Genomic DNA, 19966 nt, shown 5'->3' with positions numbered 1-19966 from the left:
TGCCTGCAGCTCTCTTAGGCTGTAGTTCATTAGTTTTGCAGGTATTTGATCATAAACCAAAGTGATGATGGTGCTAGATCACCAAAGGTTTCAGGATTCATCCTCTGGGGACCCTGAATGTCTTGATAATCCATCTCCTTGTTGTGCAGAGACATCAGAAGTGGACAGGACAGTACTCACAGCAATAAGAGTGGGAGGAACAACGGGCTCCTGAGCTCTTGTGGGCACTGCAGCCACCTCCTGAGGAAAGACAACAACATGAGTCAAAGCTCATCAAACATGGAACAAAACAAGGTGTTTCTCAGCGGTTTCTGTGAGGATGGAGGGGTGGAAGCTGGTTATAACAGATAAAACCCTGCAGAGAGGACAGACGGGTGAAGGTCAACAGGTCAAGACAGGAAGAGGACGAAGAGGAGTCTTCATGAGGTGGATGAAGGGCAGCGTATAATTGGCTGCTACGGTGAGGGGGAACGCAGGTGACAGTCCACAAGGGGTTAAAATGGGGAAAGTGAAGGGAAGACTACAGCGAGGGGGTCAGACCAACCTGGGGTTCCCAGTCCTCAAACTCCTCCTCACTCACTGCGTAAGCTCCGCTCGGTTGTAACTCTAACTGACTCTGATATCTGACGTCTTTAAACGGCGGTGGGAGGGGCTCCGGCGTCACTCGCACCTCCACCTCCACTGATCTGCGTGACAGACTGGGAGACTTGACGGGCTTGATGATCTTTCTGGAAGCATGGGGGGATCTTAACTCTTTCTGCAGAGTGGCGATGGCAGAGCCGGCGATGGACACCTGACCGAGCCAATGAGAAGAGCGTTAACCATCGTCACAAACTAAACTTCCAAAGTCCGAGTTCATCTGAGGATTAGTGAGCGGACACATGGTGGAGGGTGGTTCTTAGTGAAAGAGAAATTAACTTCCCTCACAGGGCATAGACGCAAGTCTAGAAACAGTCCTCAAAGTTCTCCGAATAGCCCCTTTTCTCATCATTTGGATCTTCGGTATTTCATTTATTCAGTTTATAGATGTTCAAGTGACGTTCACTCACTGTCTCACACCATTTCTTTCCAAATATTTACATTAGAAAATTCAATGTAGGAAAATGAGACAATTCAATAAAATATTACAAAGCAATCTCCACGCTGCAAGATATTTAATCCTGGTGGAATAATCTCAATTGTTTATTCTGATTTTATTGTTTTATTTGCTTTAAAATACTCAAATGTAAAAGTACTATGTCTTAAAATACTGGAATTAGCCAAATTACAGAATGTAAACCGCAATTTCTAGACAAAATACTGAGCACCTGAGCTCAGTGTCTTTAATGGTAGCTACAGTCCTAAAGAGTGCCTCTACAGAAATGATAAAAAGTAGTGAAGAGGTTACCACAGCATGACAACCTGGAGAAGAGCATCAGTGCAGATGACAACCAGATCAGGACTGATGGTTCATTTAATGTGGGCAGAGTAAAGAGAAGTCTGACTGTCTGACATATTTCATTTCAATGCAGCCTTAAGAAACTGAAAAAGTAGTAACAGGGAATAGCCAATAATCAATACTGGCCACAGAGCCTGATGAACAACAATAAAGTTTCATATTAAATTCCCAAAATAGTGAAAATTCTTTTTCTTTTTCATAATAACTCACAACAGTCTGAACAAGATCTATCAAGTCAAAGATTCTGTCAGCAGCTTCATTACAGATCACTTTCTCATCAAGCCGACTCCACAGCAGCCATTATGGATCAATATCTTTGCTGATTCGATGACAGTCCTTATGGATCAAAATCTTTAGACTGACTGCCTGGTACTGAGTCAGTGTTTTGATTTAATGTTTCCTCATTATGTTGAACAAGTTGATCCAAAAAAATCTTAATTTGGGCAAAGGGGAAAGGAGGTGAAACCAAAAGTGAAACAAAAAGCTGAAGCCAAACTTGGTAAAACTATACATTTGTGGGACGTGTAGCAGAAAACAGGATCATCACTTTTCATAGGAAATGACAGAAAACTGTACTCTGCTGTATCACTGTGGCCGTAATGCTGTGGTAGCCTCAAAAGAGAAAACGTGATGTAATATTTTAGGATGGGCGATATTGTGAGGAGGGAATCAAAGTGAATCACACCACATGACCAAACAGTGGAGACCTTATGTTAAGATGTGCGTGTGTTAAAGATGAAATGGAGGATTTTCGGATGATGACGGCGGGCCTGCAGCTCCTCTCCTTACCTCATGGCTAGGTTCATGTTTAGGAACAGAAACTTTAGAAACTGTGAAATGTGGAACTGTGGACGAGGTGACACCAGTGTCCACATGGGAGGAGATTTCTGTTGTTCTCTGAATCTGGAGTAACCGACAGAGTTGATTGAGTGGTTAAGAAAGCTCTATTCTTATTGCCAGATATCATATATCTAACATGAACTCCTCCAACCTGTGAGACCTGGACTCGGTGCTGCTCTGAGGTCACAGAAACAGCAGCTGGCGGTTCAGCGGGAAGTGTTTTTGTTGCAACGTGTTTCTCTGCAGTCATTTCTCTGCCCTGCTGCCTTATCTCCACCTCTACAGCCTCCTCCTCTTCAGCTACACCGCCCTCAGCATGCACGGGCAGGCGGACACGAGCGAGGTCAACGGCTGCCACCACTGTGGCCACCGCCTCCGCCTTTTTCCCACCCTCAGCCTGGAGACACAAAGAGCGGCACATAGATCTCAGGACATCCATGGCACGAAGCTGGGAGGAAGATACTCAACAAAAAGCCCCACAGACAGAAAAAATACTTCCACAGTTTATGTTCAAGAACAGAAAAAACATCCAAACTGAAATGATCATCATCACAGGCATCATGCAACGAGTGAAACATGCAGTTTACTCTCCGTAAGTGTGAAGCAAAGACCAGATGGACTCCATGTTTGATTTCATTAAAAAGAGCAGATACAGTGGGAAGAAAGGTGAAGAAGTGAAGATATTCAGCAACAGCAGGTCCAACTTTCGCACCATTAAAAGTGAAGAAGTCCACACCCGAAAACTCCAACCTTAACTTATTTACACACATCGCAACCTTTAGCAAGAAAGGCTCACGTTGAGTTTTACGAGTTTAGCTCTGATGGACACGTGGTGTCACGTGTTGTTCAGACTGTCAAGCTGCGTGAGGCAAACTGCACCCAGTGGGTCTCAAATGCTAACTGCTGTTAAAACAACAATAATCAGGTTGCCATCAAAATTCAGAGCAAATCTCCAATTTCCAGAAAATCAACAAAAGAAAATCAGAATTTATTAACAGCTGGTGGAGCTAATTCTACTGATCATGAAATATGTAACAGTCTGTTAAACAGAGGTTCATCCTCTGGGGAGCGCGAATGTGCTCAGTAAAAGCAGCATTAGTGGCTAATATTTCCACTCTCACACACAAAGAGGCTGAAGTGACAAAAAACAGAGAAAACAAAGACGGAAAAGTGAAAAGAGAACAGATGAAGTGGCAGTTTGAACAGCAGGTGGGGTGATGGTAACAGACAGTGGGGGTCTACCTGCTCTCTGGACACAGTGGCCTCAGGCGGAGCCCGGCTACGAGCCTGATCCACGGCCGCCATCACGGTAGCCACCGCCACGCTCTTATCGTCCTGGGAAACATGCTCATCCTGACGCATTCACAGCACATGAACACATCAGCACACGTTCATTCCACATCCAACACACAGGCAGAGCTGGGCCAAGCACTGTTTCACTTCTTATCATCACAGTTAGTAAAGTTATGCTTTCTGTGTACTGCTGACTCACTGCTCATTGCTGCAGTATTATTGAGATTTCCCTTTATCCAATCTGCAGCCACAAGTAAAGCTCAAAAACATATTAATGAAGTCACATCATGTTCACACTCATCTGCCCCCACACAAGTTCACCCTGACTGTGGTTTCTCCATCCTGAGTGATTTGGATGCCGATTCAAAGAAACTGTGTTTTCAGCCTGCATGCAGGTTCACGTTCAAGAAGTGCTTTCAGTTCAACTCCACCATCTCACCTCTCTGGTGGCAGAGACCTGCTGCTCCCAGTGCTTCTCCATATGAAGTTGGGTGGCGCTACTCACACTGGTCATGCTGCTCACAGTGGTGTAGCTGGCTTCAGCCACATAGTCTCCCTGCTTCCAGGGTGGCAGGACCTCTGAAGAGGCAGATATCTGCAGGAGGAAGGCACCATGATGATGGTGGTTATGGTTGGTCTCACACATGTGTTACATCTGGAGCAGCAGCTCTTCATGAGTCCTGAGTTCATAAGGTGGGCAGTAAAGTTGGTTCTGCCTAAAAGGTGGTGCCTGTCAGTATTTAGTTATAACAAGGCGCTTTGGAACAACTAGCTTGCATGATTCAGAATGTAAATTTAATAATGAGTAAATCCTGACTTTACTTCAGTCAACGCGTCATAGCTTTGGTGGGTTTGGATTCATAAACAGCTCGTTTGGCTCACCTGTTTCCTGGTCATGACAGGAGACTTGACTGGTCTGATGGGGGAGATGGACAGTCTGGTGGAGGGAGAAACAGGTCTGCAGACAACGATGAAGCAGGTTACAACACAGTAACACACTACACAACGTAACATCAGGGACTTTTTCTAGAAACCTGACTCGAACATAATGACACTGGTCATTTCTGTCACTTTCCTATCAAATCTTTAGTATCTTGAATTCTCTGACAGTCTACTGATTCTGTGACAGTCGGTACAGATCTCTTTCTTCCCTCGCCATCTTGCATGACTCAGTAGCAGTGGTCATACCTGACAGGGGTGGGCGTCGGCCCTTTCACGTGTCTCACAGGTGAAGGTGACTGCTGCCGTCCTCCCGTCACCTTGGAAACAAAGGACGGTGGGGACTTGGAGGTCGGCTTCGGGGGAACCCGCGGAGGTGTTTTGTGAGCCAAATGCTGAGTCATCATTCCTCCTTCTACTTGCATCTCCATCATGGTGGTGGCCTGGAAACTGGCCTCCATCTTCTGAGGGGGAAAAATTACATGATGAGTTTTAAATTTAAAGTAGATATCTGCAAACTGCTCAGGGTTGAATGAACCCTTGAATAAAAACAAATGATTACAACAAAGAATCTGAAACCAAGTTAACAAGGTTCAGTTTCACCTTTCAAACACACAGGAATGACACAGTTTGGTAGCATTTTGTTTCCATTAGTTAACATATATAAAGTATCTGGATAACATTTAGGGAAAAGTTTGTTTTACTAAGTTCCAGGTTTGCAATAAAACTGGTTCTTGGATCAGACTCGGGGTGTGTTTTCAGTACGTCTCACCCTCTGCACTCTGGTCTGGGAGGTCGTCATCTGGGATGTGGACACGACGGTCTTGGTTTTCTTAGCAGGTACAGCTTCCTCACCTGCAGCAAAAAAACACATGTAGGTTTAGGCAACAACAACATCCATATCACATGTTTTCTGATGCTGTTATAGGTTTATTCATAAAAACACTCAGATTTCTCCATTATTAAGTCCTCACTGGATCTGACCATAAACAGCAGTTTGAATTTGCCTGATTAAAATCTTAAATTTGCTGCAACTGGTAGAAAAACGTGAGAGTGTTCATGAATTTTCTGAGGGCCTCACCCTGAACCAGCAGTTCAGCAGTGGATGTGGCACGTCCGCTGCTGTTGGTAGCGGTCACAGAATATGTCCCAGAATCCTCTGGGAAGGCCTCAGCGATCAGCAGACTGTACAGGTCTCCTTCCTGGAGGATCCTGAAGTCGGCTGAGCTCTGGATCTCGGCTCCCTCTCGGTAGAACTTCACCACAGGTGTTGGGATTCCTGTCACGCGGACATCCAGTCTCACCTGGCTGCCCTGTCTCACTGTCGAGCTCTGCAGTCTCTGAAGGAAGTTTGGAGGCGCCGTCTCCGCTGCAAAGACAGAAAATTCATCTCATTAGGCCAGTTTTAATGTTTACTAAGTCAGGCATCCAACAGTTCAGTCAACAAAAACTAAATTTAAGAGTCCTATAAAGCATGAGCCTTTAATATACACACGAGGAGAAGGGACAGGGTTCTGTTCTATTTAAATCAAATTAAAATCCAGTATCTCAACTATACACTGAATCTGAACTCCTTATCAAATCTTATCAGGTTTGCCATTCAATATTTACAATTACTTAAAAATAACTCCAACTCACAGCAGAAACACAATAGTTTTTAATTAATGTCCACAACACGAAGCTACAGCCTGGAAATGAGCTGAGCAGCAGAATCTATGACGTGCTCATTAAATGTATCTGACACATTAACAGCTGCAGCCTCCTGAACTTCACCAAACACTGAAGCTCCACATTCATCATGAAGCTGATCAGATTAAAACACTGATGTGACATCAATCAGAGGTTGTTAAGGTGACGTGAGACGATCAGCTGATCATCAGCGCTCTGACGGTTCCATTAAACTACAAACACTCAGTCCAGTTGTACAGACGTGTTACAGAGTGACGTGTCTCACTCACAAACAATCTTTGACTGAACACAGACACCAGCTGCAGAGAGCTCGTCAACCAGAGAACAGTCATCTTAGCCGTTAGCTGAATGAATGCTAATGAGCTGCAGCTGATCTCATCTGCTGATTTCTGTCATTTATAACGCTGATGTCAGTCAAGTAAAACAGAGCAATAACTGCTGCTTTTCTTTGATCTTTGCAATGATGAGTGTAAATTTGTGACTGTGGTAACTTTTTAAAGACTCAAATTTGAATTACATAAATTTATTTATCATCTTTTTAATTTATTCATTTCTGTCCCAATCACAAACTTTTTTTTTTGGTATAAACCAAATAAACAATCAATTCAGACCTAAATATTTTCATATGCATTTAAATGTTAGTAGCCTGAACTGTGATGTATTCAAGCTAGTTTATTATCACCTCGTTAAGTGGAAGTTTTGTAACGGAGGACTCAGACATGAGACCCTTACTGGTTCAAGTTCAAGTTGTTAATCACTTAATGAACTTGAGATTCCTCTTAAGGAAAGCTATGCTGCAACAGCTGCATCTATATTGGTTTTATCACTGGATTAAGTGACAGGCCACACCACTCAGCTGAGAGCAGGTTAAATTTAGACTCAAACTCAGGCACAGAGGGACGATCACTGCTTTCACACACAGTTTTTAACTTTTACTCATTGAAGGAGAGCGTAGCTGTACTAAGATTAATATTCATATCATAAACTGGTGTCACCACTGCTTTTTCTGGAAACGCTTCACGATATGTCGTCCCTGAGGTCATTTATTGGTCATTTATTGTCTATTTGTGGTCAGTTGTCCTTGCAGCCGTGTGAGAGCTCTCACCTGTAACGAGGAGTTCAGCGGTGCTCGTGGCTTGTCCAGCGCCATTGGTGGCTCTGACGGAAAATCTTCCGCTGTGTGCGGCGGTCACAGCGGGGATCCTCAGAACAGCGCGGCCATCGCTGAATGAGATCTGAACGCCGGGTAGAGCGGCGGTGGAAAGAACCTGGCCATCACGGAACCAGCTCACCTCAGGAACTGGAGAACCTGGAGAGGAAAGAACCAAACTTTCAGACAACCCAAGATCCTTAACTGTTAGTGAGATACTAACAGCAGCAGCATTTATCTAGAAATTCTTGTTTGCGCTCTTTCCCAGAATTCGATGACAGGATGGCTATCTGCTTTATCTCCCTCTCACAGAACAAAACCCAGGACATGCTTAGCCTAGCTTAGCACAAACACTGGAAGTTGGGGGGAATCATAGTTTTATCATAAAGATCAAAGAGTGACGGTCTCTGCACACTAGTGTTGTTTTCGTCAACGAAAATTATGACGAAAATATCGTGACAAAAACGAGACGGGATGCAACGTAAATGCCGGTCATGTGAAGATAACTATAATTAAATATATAATGCAATATTGTTGACGAATAAAAACAAGACTAAATGCGGTTCACAAAATAAAAACTCCAAAAAATAAAATAAAAACATTTGTTGACTAAAACAAGATGAGACGAAAATGACGAAACGATTTAGCAGTTTTTATTTTGTAAACCACATTTAGTCTCGTTTTATTTGCTACAAACAGCTAGCACATCATCCAATATATTAGCTGGCTATTGCCGCCATAACACCACAGCATGACCATAAAACTACTTGAAGCTAGCATAACGTAACATTGATTTTGCTATTTTGTGCCTCGATTTGTTGGCAGCTTTTCTCCCGCTTCTTGTCTTTGTGCTAAGCTAGGCTTAACCTCTGAAGAGGACAGACCAAAAATGTTCCTTTGAGAGCAAAAATGTTCCTCTGAACCAATAATAATCCACCAAAGTTATTAAAGCCAGTTTCAGTAATAACAACATGCAATGCAAACACTTATTAATGGGTTAAGAATCAAATGGACTGGAACATTGTCACACTTTATTATGTGTTACAAGTTGTTTTACAACTGAAACGGTCCATTAAAAAAGAACATTCTGGAATGAAATGTGAGCTTTGAACTGTCGGTCCAGTCTGAAAGCTTCCTTACCACTAACTTGAGCCTCGAACGTCGCGGCACTACCCTCAAGTGCCACGACGCTCTGCAGCGGCTGAGTGAACGTCGGCGCCTGTGTTGACATGTTGGTCGGCACCCTGCAGACACAAGAAAGACAGAAAAACAAACGGTCAGGACAAAACACGAAAAACAGGAGCACAAGAGCAGCCAAGAAGTTTCATCGCTCAACTCAGAAATAAAAACATTGACAGAAAAATTACTGCAGACATTAAATGAACTGAATGAATCCTCGACCTTCACTCATTCATCCAGCTGATTTACGCAGCACATTCGAGGCAAAACTGAAGCCATTTCTTTATTTACATAGTTATCAAAGGATAGCAAACGTGCAGTATAGCAGTATATACCTTGCCTATTTACTTATAGTACAATTGTATCTCTTGATGACCACCTTTATCACAGTAACAAGCATCAAAGAGTGGGGAGTCACTCCATCACAACACACTGTTCACTGGACACAAGAGCATGCTGGGAATGACAAGTTTACCGCAGTGGAAGGTGGAGAAAGCTTTTTTCTCAAAAGAGACAAGAGAAGATTTTACTTTCCAGACATTTGAAGACTTACTGATGCAAATTAAAATTACAAAGTGGTGTAATTATTGACCATTTCTGCAGAGAAGAGCAGCTGCTCAAAGGAAACCTCAACATTTTTCAGAAGGATCTCATTTCAAAGTCCAGTAAACAGTGAAAATGCAAGTTTGACAAAACAATCTGGAGACACTTTCCAGTGTCTATAATTTAGAGTTGGATATCCGATGTAAAAATGTAATCTAAAAAAAAATGGTAGCAACTGAAATGTGTCCATTAGAGAAAACTGTAAAACATTGGCTCCAAATGTTTGATCAGTCTTCATCTCTGACAGTCACACTCACAGCAGACAGTTTAAACAACACAACCAGTCGCCTTTATCCCACATGTTCCCGTCAAAACCTGGTGCCTACATTACCCACAATGCCACTGAACCAACAACAGCTGGTGTCACTTCTCCCTCTGGAGACATAAAATCATGTAAGTCTATTATCAAAAAGTTTCAAACAAGTCTTACTCTACATTTACTGACAACACATTTCTAAAAATACAACATATCAGATATTTTCAGAGGCAGAATGATCGTGTCCAGGACTCATTTTCATTAGAATCAATAAGGACATTCAACGCCGGCCGCTAGAATATATTAGAAAGGACAAGAAATCAGTCTTGAAACAAGACAATCCTCTCCTGTTCAAATTGATCAATAACAAATATTCTTATATTCAGGGCCAAAAAAAGAAGCAGTGTAATGTGAAAGACTGCAAAGTGCCAAACACAGAGGTCAAAGTTCAGTCAACAAAGGCTTCTTTTTACAATGACAGCGATCTTTTTGAGAAGAAGCTTAAATTCCCTAAATGGCACAAAACCTTTCAGGCTGAATGCGGTTTGTAACCACAACCCTCAGTCGGCCCCTGGTCCCCGGCTCAGCGGCCTCTCCTGGTCAGGGGCTTACGACCTGGCAGCTGGTTGCTCTGTTTTTACAGACCTCGCAGCTGGTCGCTTCCTTGTTAGAGAGTGTCGCCCTTACGCCCAGCACACTGTTATCAGCTAGAGGCTACGCAGCCAGAAACTGACACTCAGAAACGTCTCAACACAGCAAACCACAGACGGAGGGCAGATCTCTGCAGATCAGGGTCATAAGTTATGATTCAGAGCGGTTATTTTTTTAATGAGGCTATAAAACATCTTTTTGGGAAAATGCTGCTCGTTCTGCTTTTAACCACCGCAGAACAGACCTCAGTTAGGTAGAACGTGCTGAATGTTTACAGGATTTGTTGTAAATAGGGCAGAATATCTAACATTAGCTTTGGCACCAGTGAAAACATGTCCACAGCACAGAGCATCAAGAACTGTCAGGACTGAACGTCTTCAGATTCTTATTTAAATCATAAATCTGCGTTTTAGGCAACATCTGAGAAAAGATCTTTTGTTAAATGACAACAGGTTTAGCAAAAAAACATGTTCATATTTCTCAAAATAAGGAATTTAAAACGCATAATTTTGGTATCAGAACCAACTTGAGGTATTTTATTTGCAATAGCAGGTCATATATTAGTGCAGCATATGATTGCCTTTGGGCCTGACAGATATATTGGTATTGTACATGTCAGCTAACGGCAGAGATGTCAAAGATATGTTGGACGTTTGGAAACTGTCAAGCTTTTGATCACAGTCCAATGTCTCAAATATGTAAAAACAGCAAAAACAGTTTCTTTAAATGTCTGAAGGCTGAAGGTGCAGCCATGTCCTGTGGTGTTTCATGTCTTCTGTGGGACAGCTGACCTGCTGACAGTGAAACTCAGATGGTCTCAGGGTTTATTTTTAGGGGCCGTGTCCCTGGAGGTGGTCCAGGCTCCACGGGGTCTGGCTGATAAACCACCAGATGATCCGCGGCAGAGCTCAGAGCAGATTAAAACACCTGTTTGACCCTGAGGGGGACTGGTCTAACATTTCAATCCCAGTTCAGCTTCAGGCTGTCCTCAGAGACAGCCGCTACACTTTAGCTTGAAAAATGAACGTTTAGCATTTTACTGCATTTTTAGTGATTTTTCACTTTTATTTACTTTTTACATTAAAAAGATATTTGTGATATTATGAGCAAGATGAAATTTAATGAAAACAAATATTAGGATAAAAAAGGAAAAACAATTTGAAAAAAGATCATATTCAATATATTTAATGTTTTATTTTTGCACAGAAAAGAACAAGAATGATTCTAATTTTGTTTTTTCTGCTTTGTACTTCATTTTGATTTTTTACTTCTTTTTATTTATGACTTTGTTTTTATTTAATTTGCTAAAATGTGGCGAGGTGACTCTGTGGAGTCGACAGCTGATTCGCTCTGCTGAAGTGACCATGAGCAACGACAAACAGTTTAAGAGTCTCTTTATTTATTTATTCATTTAGCATTTTGTCTTGATTTGACAGTTGACAGTAAAGACAGACAAAAATGTCCAACCGGATTTAAATCTTAAACTTTAAAAGTTGTTATAAACCTGCTGTTTGTGAATTAAAGATTGTTCTTATTGACGATTTATTTGCTGATCATTTTCTTGATTAGTTGTTTAACCAGAAGCAGTGAATTTTAGACACTAAGACTAATGATGAATGGACCAATCGTTTCAGCTCTATCTGAACATTGACAACATGAGTGAAAAGATGACGTCTATCACAGATTTAACTGTAAACCTCATTTAAAACTTTCAACTTATTTGAAGTTGGTTTAAATTCAAAGAAAACTGTTGAAAAATATTTTGGGGCCTGAACTAGAAAATGTGAGGGAAAGGTCTGAATGCGGAAAAACAAGCTTGAACAAATAAAATCTGAATAGAACTTCCTGCTTCCAGCTCATGACACGTTTTACTGAGCAAAAACAGCACGCGAAATTTCGATTTCTAGTTAAATTGATAAATTAACTGTTTGTGTTTCATTTGGTTGTTTCCTGTTTGGCTCTGATTGGCCCTGGCTGTTTCCTGTTTGGCTCTGATTGGCCCTGGCTGTTTCTTGTTTGGCTCTGATTGGCCCTGGCTGTTTCCTGTTTGGCTCTGATTGGCCCTGGCTGTTTCCTGTTTGGCTCTGATTGGCCCTGGTTGTTTCTTGTTTGGCTCTGATTGGCCCTGGCTGTTTCCTGTTTGGCTCTGATTGGCCCTGGTTGTTTCTTGTTTGGCTCTGATTGGCCCTGGCTGTTTCTTGTTTGGCTCTGATTGGCCCTGGCTGTTTCTTGTTTGGCTCTGATTGGCCCTGGTTGTTTCTTGTTTGGCTCTGATTGGCCCTGGCTGTTTCTTGTTTGGCTCTGATTGGCCCTGGCTGTTTCCTGTTTGGCTCTGATTGGCCCTGGTTGTTTCTTGTTTGGCTCTGATTGGCCCTGGCTGTCCCTGCCATCTGTGACAGCTTCTGTGGTTTGACGTCACTTCGAACTGACGAGCCTCACCTGACTCACACTGGGGTGATCAAAGGTTACAAAAGCACATCTGATTGATCTGAACATCTTGCAATGACTTACTGAAAACTCCCCGTCGCTAATTTCAGCTTCAAACAGAAAAATAAAGCGTGTCTCAAGGCCGTCCTATTTTACAAATCTGAATTTTCTTCAATCTCCTTGGGCCTAACGTTTTTATAGCAGTTCAAGTCATTTATGTTTTGTAATTGTTATCATATTACAGTGTTTGTGTTTTACTGTTCTGTTCAATATTTAATCTTTAATTTCTTAGTTATTATTCTTGATTTTAACTAGATCTCAAGTCATCTGAAACTTTATTGGCAAATATTTTGATCATTGATTGATCGTTAACATTCTCGTGAAAATGAAAAATGAAAGTGGAAATTCTCGTTTCTTTCAGCTTCTATTATATAAAACTTGTTTTGGGTTTTGAACTAGGATTTGAATATGTCATCTTGGGCTTCAGGGAAGTGTACTGAGCATTTTTTAATATCAAATGATCGATCAAGAAAGTAATCCTAAAACAACTTAACTTATCCTATGAACTTACAGATCCATTAATGGGGAACTTACAATGATATTTGTATATCTTTAAGTTTTTTTAACCCTTAAAATCCCACAACCAATAATTATAATAATTCTATTAATCTACCCATTAATTCAGCCATTGAACTCTCTCTACAATAAGGATCACAAACATCAATCCAGTTATTCATCTGTTAATTTACTGCTGCCACAAACAAACAAGCATCGACATTTCGTGGAGGCTGAACAGCCACCGACATGTAAAGGCCTTTTAAAAGTGTGCAAGATTTCTGGCTGTCTAGGTTACACACATGACATGTTACTTTATTTAAGTTCATTTCATTTAGTTTTTGATTTCTCTCAATTCAAAGTGTATAAAACTGAGAAACCAGATTACTGTGAAAAATCCGCCTTTACACGCTTGTTGAGGGTCACAGTATGTGGAGAGATAATCAGGTTTAAATCAGGTTTCTTCAAATGAACACGATGCAGAACAGATCTGGTTACAGCTAAACTTAATCTGATGACTCAACGGCATGTTCATGAGGTGAGGTGGAGGTCTGACACTCAACAGGCATCTCAAGTTATTAACAAATGAATCAGCCGACAGGTTTAAAGCTGCTGGAGGGGACGGAAAGCAGTGCACAGTACATTTACTACAAAGTAAAATGCACTTGAGTGCTTCCATTTTCTGCTGCGTCACACTTGACTATACCTCAGAGGCAAATATTTTACTTTTCACTTTACTTCATTCATCTGACAGATTAAGATTTTTAATCCAAAACATACAACATCATCTTATTAAATAATGATTTGGTATCGTTTAACTAGCTAAAAGTACATAAAGTGTATACGTTAAACAAAAATTCATCAGTACTAATAATCCAATAATAAACATACATACAGGATCACAGTGTCACACAGTAAAGAAGGCCGCTGCACTTTGTCAGGCCTTTTACTTTTCATACATACTAATTATTTATTCCTTTATTTTTCCCATTTGACTTGTATCTAACTATAATGCAGGACTTAAACTCATAATGGAGTACTTTTACATGGTGATATTTATACTTTTACTCCAGTAAAGGATCTGAACTTTTCTCAAACCTCTTCATCAGATTTGAAGCCTTGTTGTTTTCTTTGCTTTCAAATATTTTCCTCTGTTTTATTTACCACAACACATTTCATGTCACATCTGCTACGTGTTGTTTGTATCAGCTACAGAAAAACTGCACTTTCATCTCTCTCTACACGTTTGACTTCTGAAGAAGGAAGTTTAATGTTTGTTTACAAAAACATTTGTACATTTTAATGCAAAAAACAAGCGTACTTCATTCCAAATACTGTAATATTCAGGTTAACAGGACTGTTTCCTTGATGTCCATGATTCAGATCATCAGTGGAAACGTCAAACCACAAGTGATCCCAGACGAATCCAAACTGGCCAATAAGAGTCAACATACTGTCATGGTCACGTTTCTCAAACACTGACCATTTATTTCTGGAGACACATCAGCCATTAAGACAGATTTTTAAAATTCAGCTGGCTCTCTCAGCATCTTCAAAATAAAATAAAAGCTGCAGGATAAAACCACTCTTTCATTTCCTTAAACTTTGTTCTCAAAAGTGCTGCAGATCAGCCCCTCCAGTCCAGCCTCTAATTCTTTCAAATAAAAACTACAAATAATAAACCCTAAGGACAGACCGACAGCTGTTCACTCTCCTCCAAAATAAAAGCTTCACTGATGCGTCCCTGCCATGCCTGTCAGGCACTTCCTCCCCACTGAGCTCTATGTAATATAACGAGGGGGGTTTATCTAACGCAGGACACTAAACACTAAAAATAACAGCAACCCCCCAACCCCCAACACCTCTGTTTGATTGACAGTCACCATGTGGCACATAGCTGGAGGAGCAACTGATAGCCCTGCTGCTGATTCCCTTAAAAAGCCATCAGCCGCCCAGCTGAGAGTCCAGTCTGATGCTATCAGGGGCTATTCTGGGATGGCCCATAATAACCTTCAACATGGAAAAGCAGCAGAAAGCCTCCAATATGTCAGTGTCACTTTCTGAAAAGTGACGGAAAAATGAATGGAGCCTGGTAGGAAAGGCTGAAGACAAATGTCTGCGTGTTACAGTGCGAATCCAGCAGCCAGCAGTCAGCTGCTGCTTGTCAATCACAACACTTGGGAAAATTTTAAAGACACTTACTTGTCTGCACAAGGATGCCTGGGATGCCCAGTGGGCTGTCTTCAGAAAATCAAAAACCTCTTTATCCAGAAAATTTAGTCAGAAAATCCGAAAGGAGAACGAGCTGAGCCTCAAAGGAACCCCACAGAAAAAAACAAAACTACAGGCCGTCAGCGCCGTGTAGTTTTGTTTTTCCTCCTGACAGCAGTCCCTCCAGCCGAGGCGTCCGGGCCGGGAACGCTGACTCTGCTCAGAGGACCCACCAGGACGACGGGGGGCTTTATACCTCTGTGACATCACACAGGGCACAGTGTGTCATTGGTCAGCCCTGCATGGTCCTGCAGGGAATCATGGGAGGACAGGGAAGCCATTTTATGCAACTCGTCACACCTGTCAGTCGCTTTACTTCACAAAGAGAGAGACTGGGAGGGAAGTCACCAAATTTACTCCAAAGATTGAGGAAATCTGGGGACAAAACATCTTAACTGAGCTGCAACTCAGTTATTTTTATTATGGATTGATGTAGCAATAATTTTCAACTGATTATACATTTGGTCTCTGAAACATCAAAAAAAACAACTGTCAGTCTCAACAGAAGAGGACGAAGGCTCACGTTCAGAGTTTTGTTTGGGGAGATTTGACTGTTGGCAGAAATTTTATCTATTATCACAAAGAATCACTGATTAGAGACACAAAAACGGTCATCAGAGTAAAATCTTTTATCATCCTAGCTCGAAGAATTACAAACAGCCTCAGTGTACAAACTACAACTTACAGTCTCTGTGGCATCAACAGGAAACACAACTTGTTACTCAGAATTTAGAGAAATCAACAGCACAAACTGGCTTCAGCGAGCCCTGAAAACTTAATCTGATTCAATACAATGTGAGAAAGTTCTGATGAGCCCCATAAACGTCCAACTGACAATGCATGCTGGGAAGTGTCCAGACAATGCACACACCATGTCAACCTATGCTGCAGACTTAACCTGCTCCTGTAGGACCAAACAGATGGACACTAAACGATGAATAGTAATTATCGCTGCATTTATTGCAAAATAATCCAAAAGTTGTTAGTTAGCTCCCGTGACTACAAAAGCAACATCTGGTCAGACAGACCTCGTCCTCTCTGCTCTGTCAACAAAAAATCTAGTCTAAAATCTAAGTCTAAAATACAAATTCATCACAACAAAGCAAAGATACCCACTATGTCCTTCTGAACATCTGATTTTATTCTCTAATTAACTGAAGCTGCTTGTAGAGGATCAGTAAACCCAGAGTAAACAGCTTCATCACAGCAGTGATCAGGATTACCGATGGCAGCCTCAGAGCAGACAGGTAAGCCAGACAGTGACAGGCCACAGCTCTCAGATCAGACTGACTCACTCACTCGCTGAAGTTTCCCAGCATCCATGTGGCAGTTGGGGCTGCTTCCCATTCCTCTGTGCTCCTTTCATAACCCCAGACCAGCCAATCAGATCGCTGGTCAGTTAACAGAGCTGTCCCTGTCAATCAAAGTGATCCATCAGCAGCTCACACACACAACATGAAAAACATAGAGCAGTTATACTATGATGTACATGTTTGTGTCAATTAACAACTCACACTGTCTACTTCTACTGCTGATACTTTAACTGCATGAAGCTGATAATAATTCTGCACTTTCACTGCATGTAGTTAATCCTATTTTTTGTAAAAAAAAAAAAAATAAAATAAATAAATAACTAAAAATAATAATAATAATAATATGTTGAAGAATGTTCTGTATCTAGATGTCACATCTTTCAGGTTTAAGGGGATGTACTGGTTGTTTCTACAAGAGCCATGAAGCAACAAACCAAGCAATGGCTGGGACTTTCACATGGCCACTGTAGAGGAGGTCAAGGGTCGTTCACTCAGCTGCAATTAGAAACCTCACCACTAGATGTCACTAAATCTGTCACAGTGGACCTGGTTCATGTTTTGGGGGTTAAGGACTGCTTGAAATACTTCAACATCAAGAACATGAGGACAGTCTTGTGTCTGTGTCTTGTGTCACATCTCTTGAGGCCTATTTGTATAGCCCTATTCAAAAGAGCAAAAAATTAGACAAGAATATGCACATTCAGAGACAATAATAATAAAACTAAAATAAATCATACTAATCAGACAAGTTTTAAATCTCATAGAAGATGTAGGGTAAACAAGACCCAAGCTGAAGCTCATTGAAAAGCTTTGCAAAACTGAAAGAGTTACTTTTAAATGGATAAAGACGTTAAACTTACAGGCCAGTGCTCACAGTATTATCCAGTCCACAGGACAGACCGACCGCCATTACTCAGCCCTCTGTGGTGAACGCGGGATATTATAATGTTCATGCAAAACTACATTACTCTAGATACTTTTTGCAAATAACCACTTCTGGAATTAGACTAAATCTATTAACATTGAACTTTAACTACTAGCTAATATAAGCTAAATGATTATGTAATGTTTACAGTTCAGTCAATGTTGTAAACTTCTAACTTCTTATTTTTCAAACTGAAAAGCGTTTTTAGCATTTAGCGTTAGCTAAGCTAAGTTGACGTTAGCCTTAACGCTATCTTAACTTTAACGTCAGTTTACTGATTCGGATACTTTTTGCTAACATTCTATGAAAACGTGTGTTACTGCTAGTGCAACATATCGTCCAATGTTTTCAGTTAAGTCAGTTGTGTTTACGTAAAGGCTAACTTCTAATCTAAACAAATGTTGTCATTTAAATCACTGACTTCTGAGCTAAGGTGACACTACAATGAGCTACCGTTAGCGAAACTATTAGCGTTAGTTTTAACGCTAGCTTAACTCTAACGTTAATTTTCTGATTCAGACCTTTTTGCTAACGTTCTATGAAAACGTCTTTTTTTACCACTGATGCAAAATATCGTCCAATCTTTTCAGTTAATTCAACTGTGTAAGAGTAAAGTCTAACTTCTTATCTGTCTAACCAAATAAGTTATAGTTCAATTAACTGACTTCAGCTTCGTTTTTACCGGAGCTGGTCAAAAGACGCTACCGCCGATGAGTCGCGATGGCGGGCATCCTCACTGCAATGAGCTTCCGTTAGCTGGCTGGCTACTTGATCTTCCTGAATCTGTCAAGTTACCATCAGGTCTGGCAACACATCCGGGACGGTTCCTTCCTTCATAATAAAATAACATGACTCAACAGTCAAAATTCTGCAGTAAAAGCCCCTTAATTTTTTCCTTTTTGAATGTACAAACCTAAATCTGTTTGGAAAGCAGTGCATTGTTGACTATATAAATAGCTTTGTTTGAAATAAAAATGTTTTTTACTAACACATACTAAATTGTACTGGAGGATTTGATGAAAACAGGACACTGGACACATGATTTCTTTATTTCAAAAAAACTCAAAACAGCAAAAGACCGGAAACAAAATCCTTCAACTGTTGCTTAGACTCCCTTACATTTAAAATATTCTTTCCTTAAATAAAGCAAGATCAAACATTATGTTTGACCACCTTAAATAAAACCATTTGATGAAACTGGAGGAGACATTAAAACTCTGTTAATTTTATTAACATTCACATTAATAATCATGGTAACCGTGTGCCTAAGAATTCAGGATTAAGATGTGACATTAAGGCAATGTAAGGGATTAAAACGTGTTTTATTTGTGTTTTACCTGTTGAGTCAGTGACAATAAATGATACACAGCACAAACACATCCAATATGACTTCAGTCAATTTATATTCTACTGAAGGAAAGTAGATTTTACTGTAGTTACTGTTGATCACATATAAATGCTGTATATTTTGACCAAAATGATGACATTATTTATCAGGTGAGGAGAGACTTGAGAGCAGAGACAAACTCATCTTCATTCTTTATGAACATCTCTTATTATTGCTGTTATTAGGACCAGTGATCAGTACTAACAGACAGTATTAATCTAATCAATGACGAATGTAATTCAGTCATCAGCCAATATGATGCCAAACTGAGAGGATTTTCAGATTATAAGACGATCCATTCAGAGGAAACTAAGACCTATACTGAAACCCCTTTCTGCCAAAAAAGATTCGTTTCATTATTATTTATGAGACATTAAATCTTTATTAATTTATTTTTTAAACTGAAGTTGAGACTTATTACGTGTACCATCTTCACAGACTTTGCATGGTATTATTTTGACTTCCTATCTCATAAAAACAGAATTTAAACTACCTCAAGATTATGATCTTTCATCATCATTGTGTCTATAAAGTCAGTGTTTTGTTTTTTGCACCAAAAGTAATTTTCAAAATAACTGAACTTACAATCTTACTATCGTATCTTTTTATTTTTGTCATTCCTTAACTTTCCATCGATGTTTAGTTCGTTTGATAGATTATTTTTTGGCAGAAATGGGTTTCATTGACTGACAAGTAGAAAATGCTAAAGCTTCATCATCATCCGTCAGTTCCACTGACATTATTTCAGCAGTTTTAAGAACAGAATGACTCCAAAGTTCATTCAAATTCAACTCAAATGTACTGAACTCTTAATAGAGAATAATAAAATATAACAGGGAACACAGAGATCCCGCCGGGTTCTTCCACCTCGTTTTTAGGTCATTTGATTCTCCAGCATTTAATCAATTCATCTTATGAATCTTAGAGATGACTTCTTTTAAAATCATGTTACGAGCATATTTCAATCTTATCTATATTTTCAATACACTTTTCAAACAAATGTGAATATAACAATTCTACAAACCTTGTGTGTCCTTGTCTGAATCCAGC

The 19966-nt window shown here is 40.4% G+C and overlaps 1 protein-coding gene across 1 annotated transcript in view; it reads right to left on the bottom strand.

Annotated features, from left to right (window-relative positions):
• Positions 1-15285, bottom strand: part of ttn.2 (titin, tandem duplicate 2) — a 201172-nt gene extending 185887 nt beyond the window's left edge. The window contains exons 1-9 of the mRNA XM_070976040.1: positions 15223-15285; positions 8490-8593; positions 7305-7508; positions 5592-5879; positions 5283-5365; positions 4760-4974; positions 4454-4529; positions 4011-4166; positions 181-240 (exon numbers count right to left, since the gene is read on the bottom strand). Of these exons, the coding sequence (XP_070832141.1) occupies positions 181-240; positions 4011-4166; positions 4454-4529; positions 4760-4974; positions 5283-5365; positions 5592-5879; positions 7305-7508; positions 8490-8580 (1173 nt within the window). The 5' untranslated portion in view covers positions 8581-8593; positions 15223-15285. The remainder of the gene's footprint in view (positions 1-180; positions 241-4010; positions 4167-4453; positions 4530-4759; positions 4975-5282; positions 5366-5591; positions 5880-7304; positions 7509-8489; positions 8594-15222) is intronic.
• Positions 15286-19966: the final 4681 nt, after the last annotated feature.

Source organism: Chaetodon trifascialis, chromosome 12 (genome assembly GCF_039877785.1).
Source record: "Chaetodon trifascialis isolate fChaTrf1 chromosome 12, fChaTrf1.hap1, whole genome shotgun sequence".
NCBI classification, from domain to species: Eukaryota; Metazoa; Chordata; class Actinopteri; order Chaetodontiformes; family Chaetodontidae; genus Chaetodon; species Chaetodon trifascialis.
The sequence above is the reverse complement of the archived record's forward strand: the minus strand, read 5'-3'. Positions and strand labels throughout refer to the sequence as shown.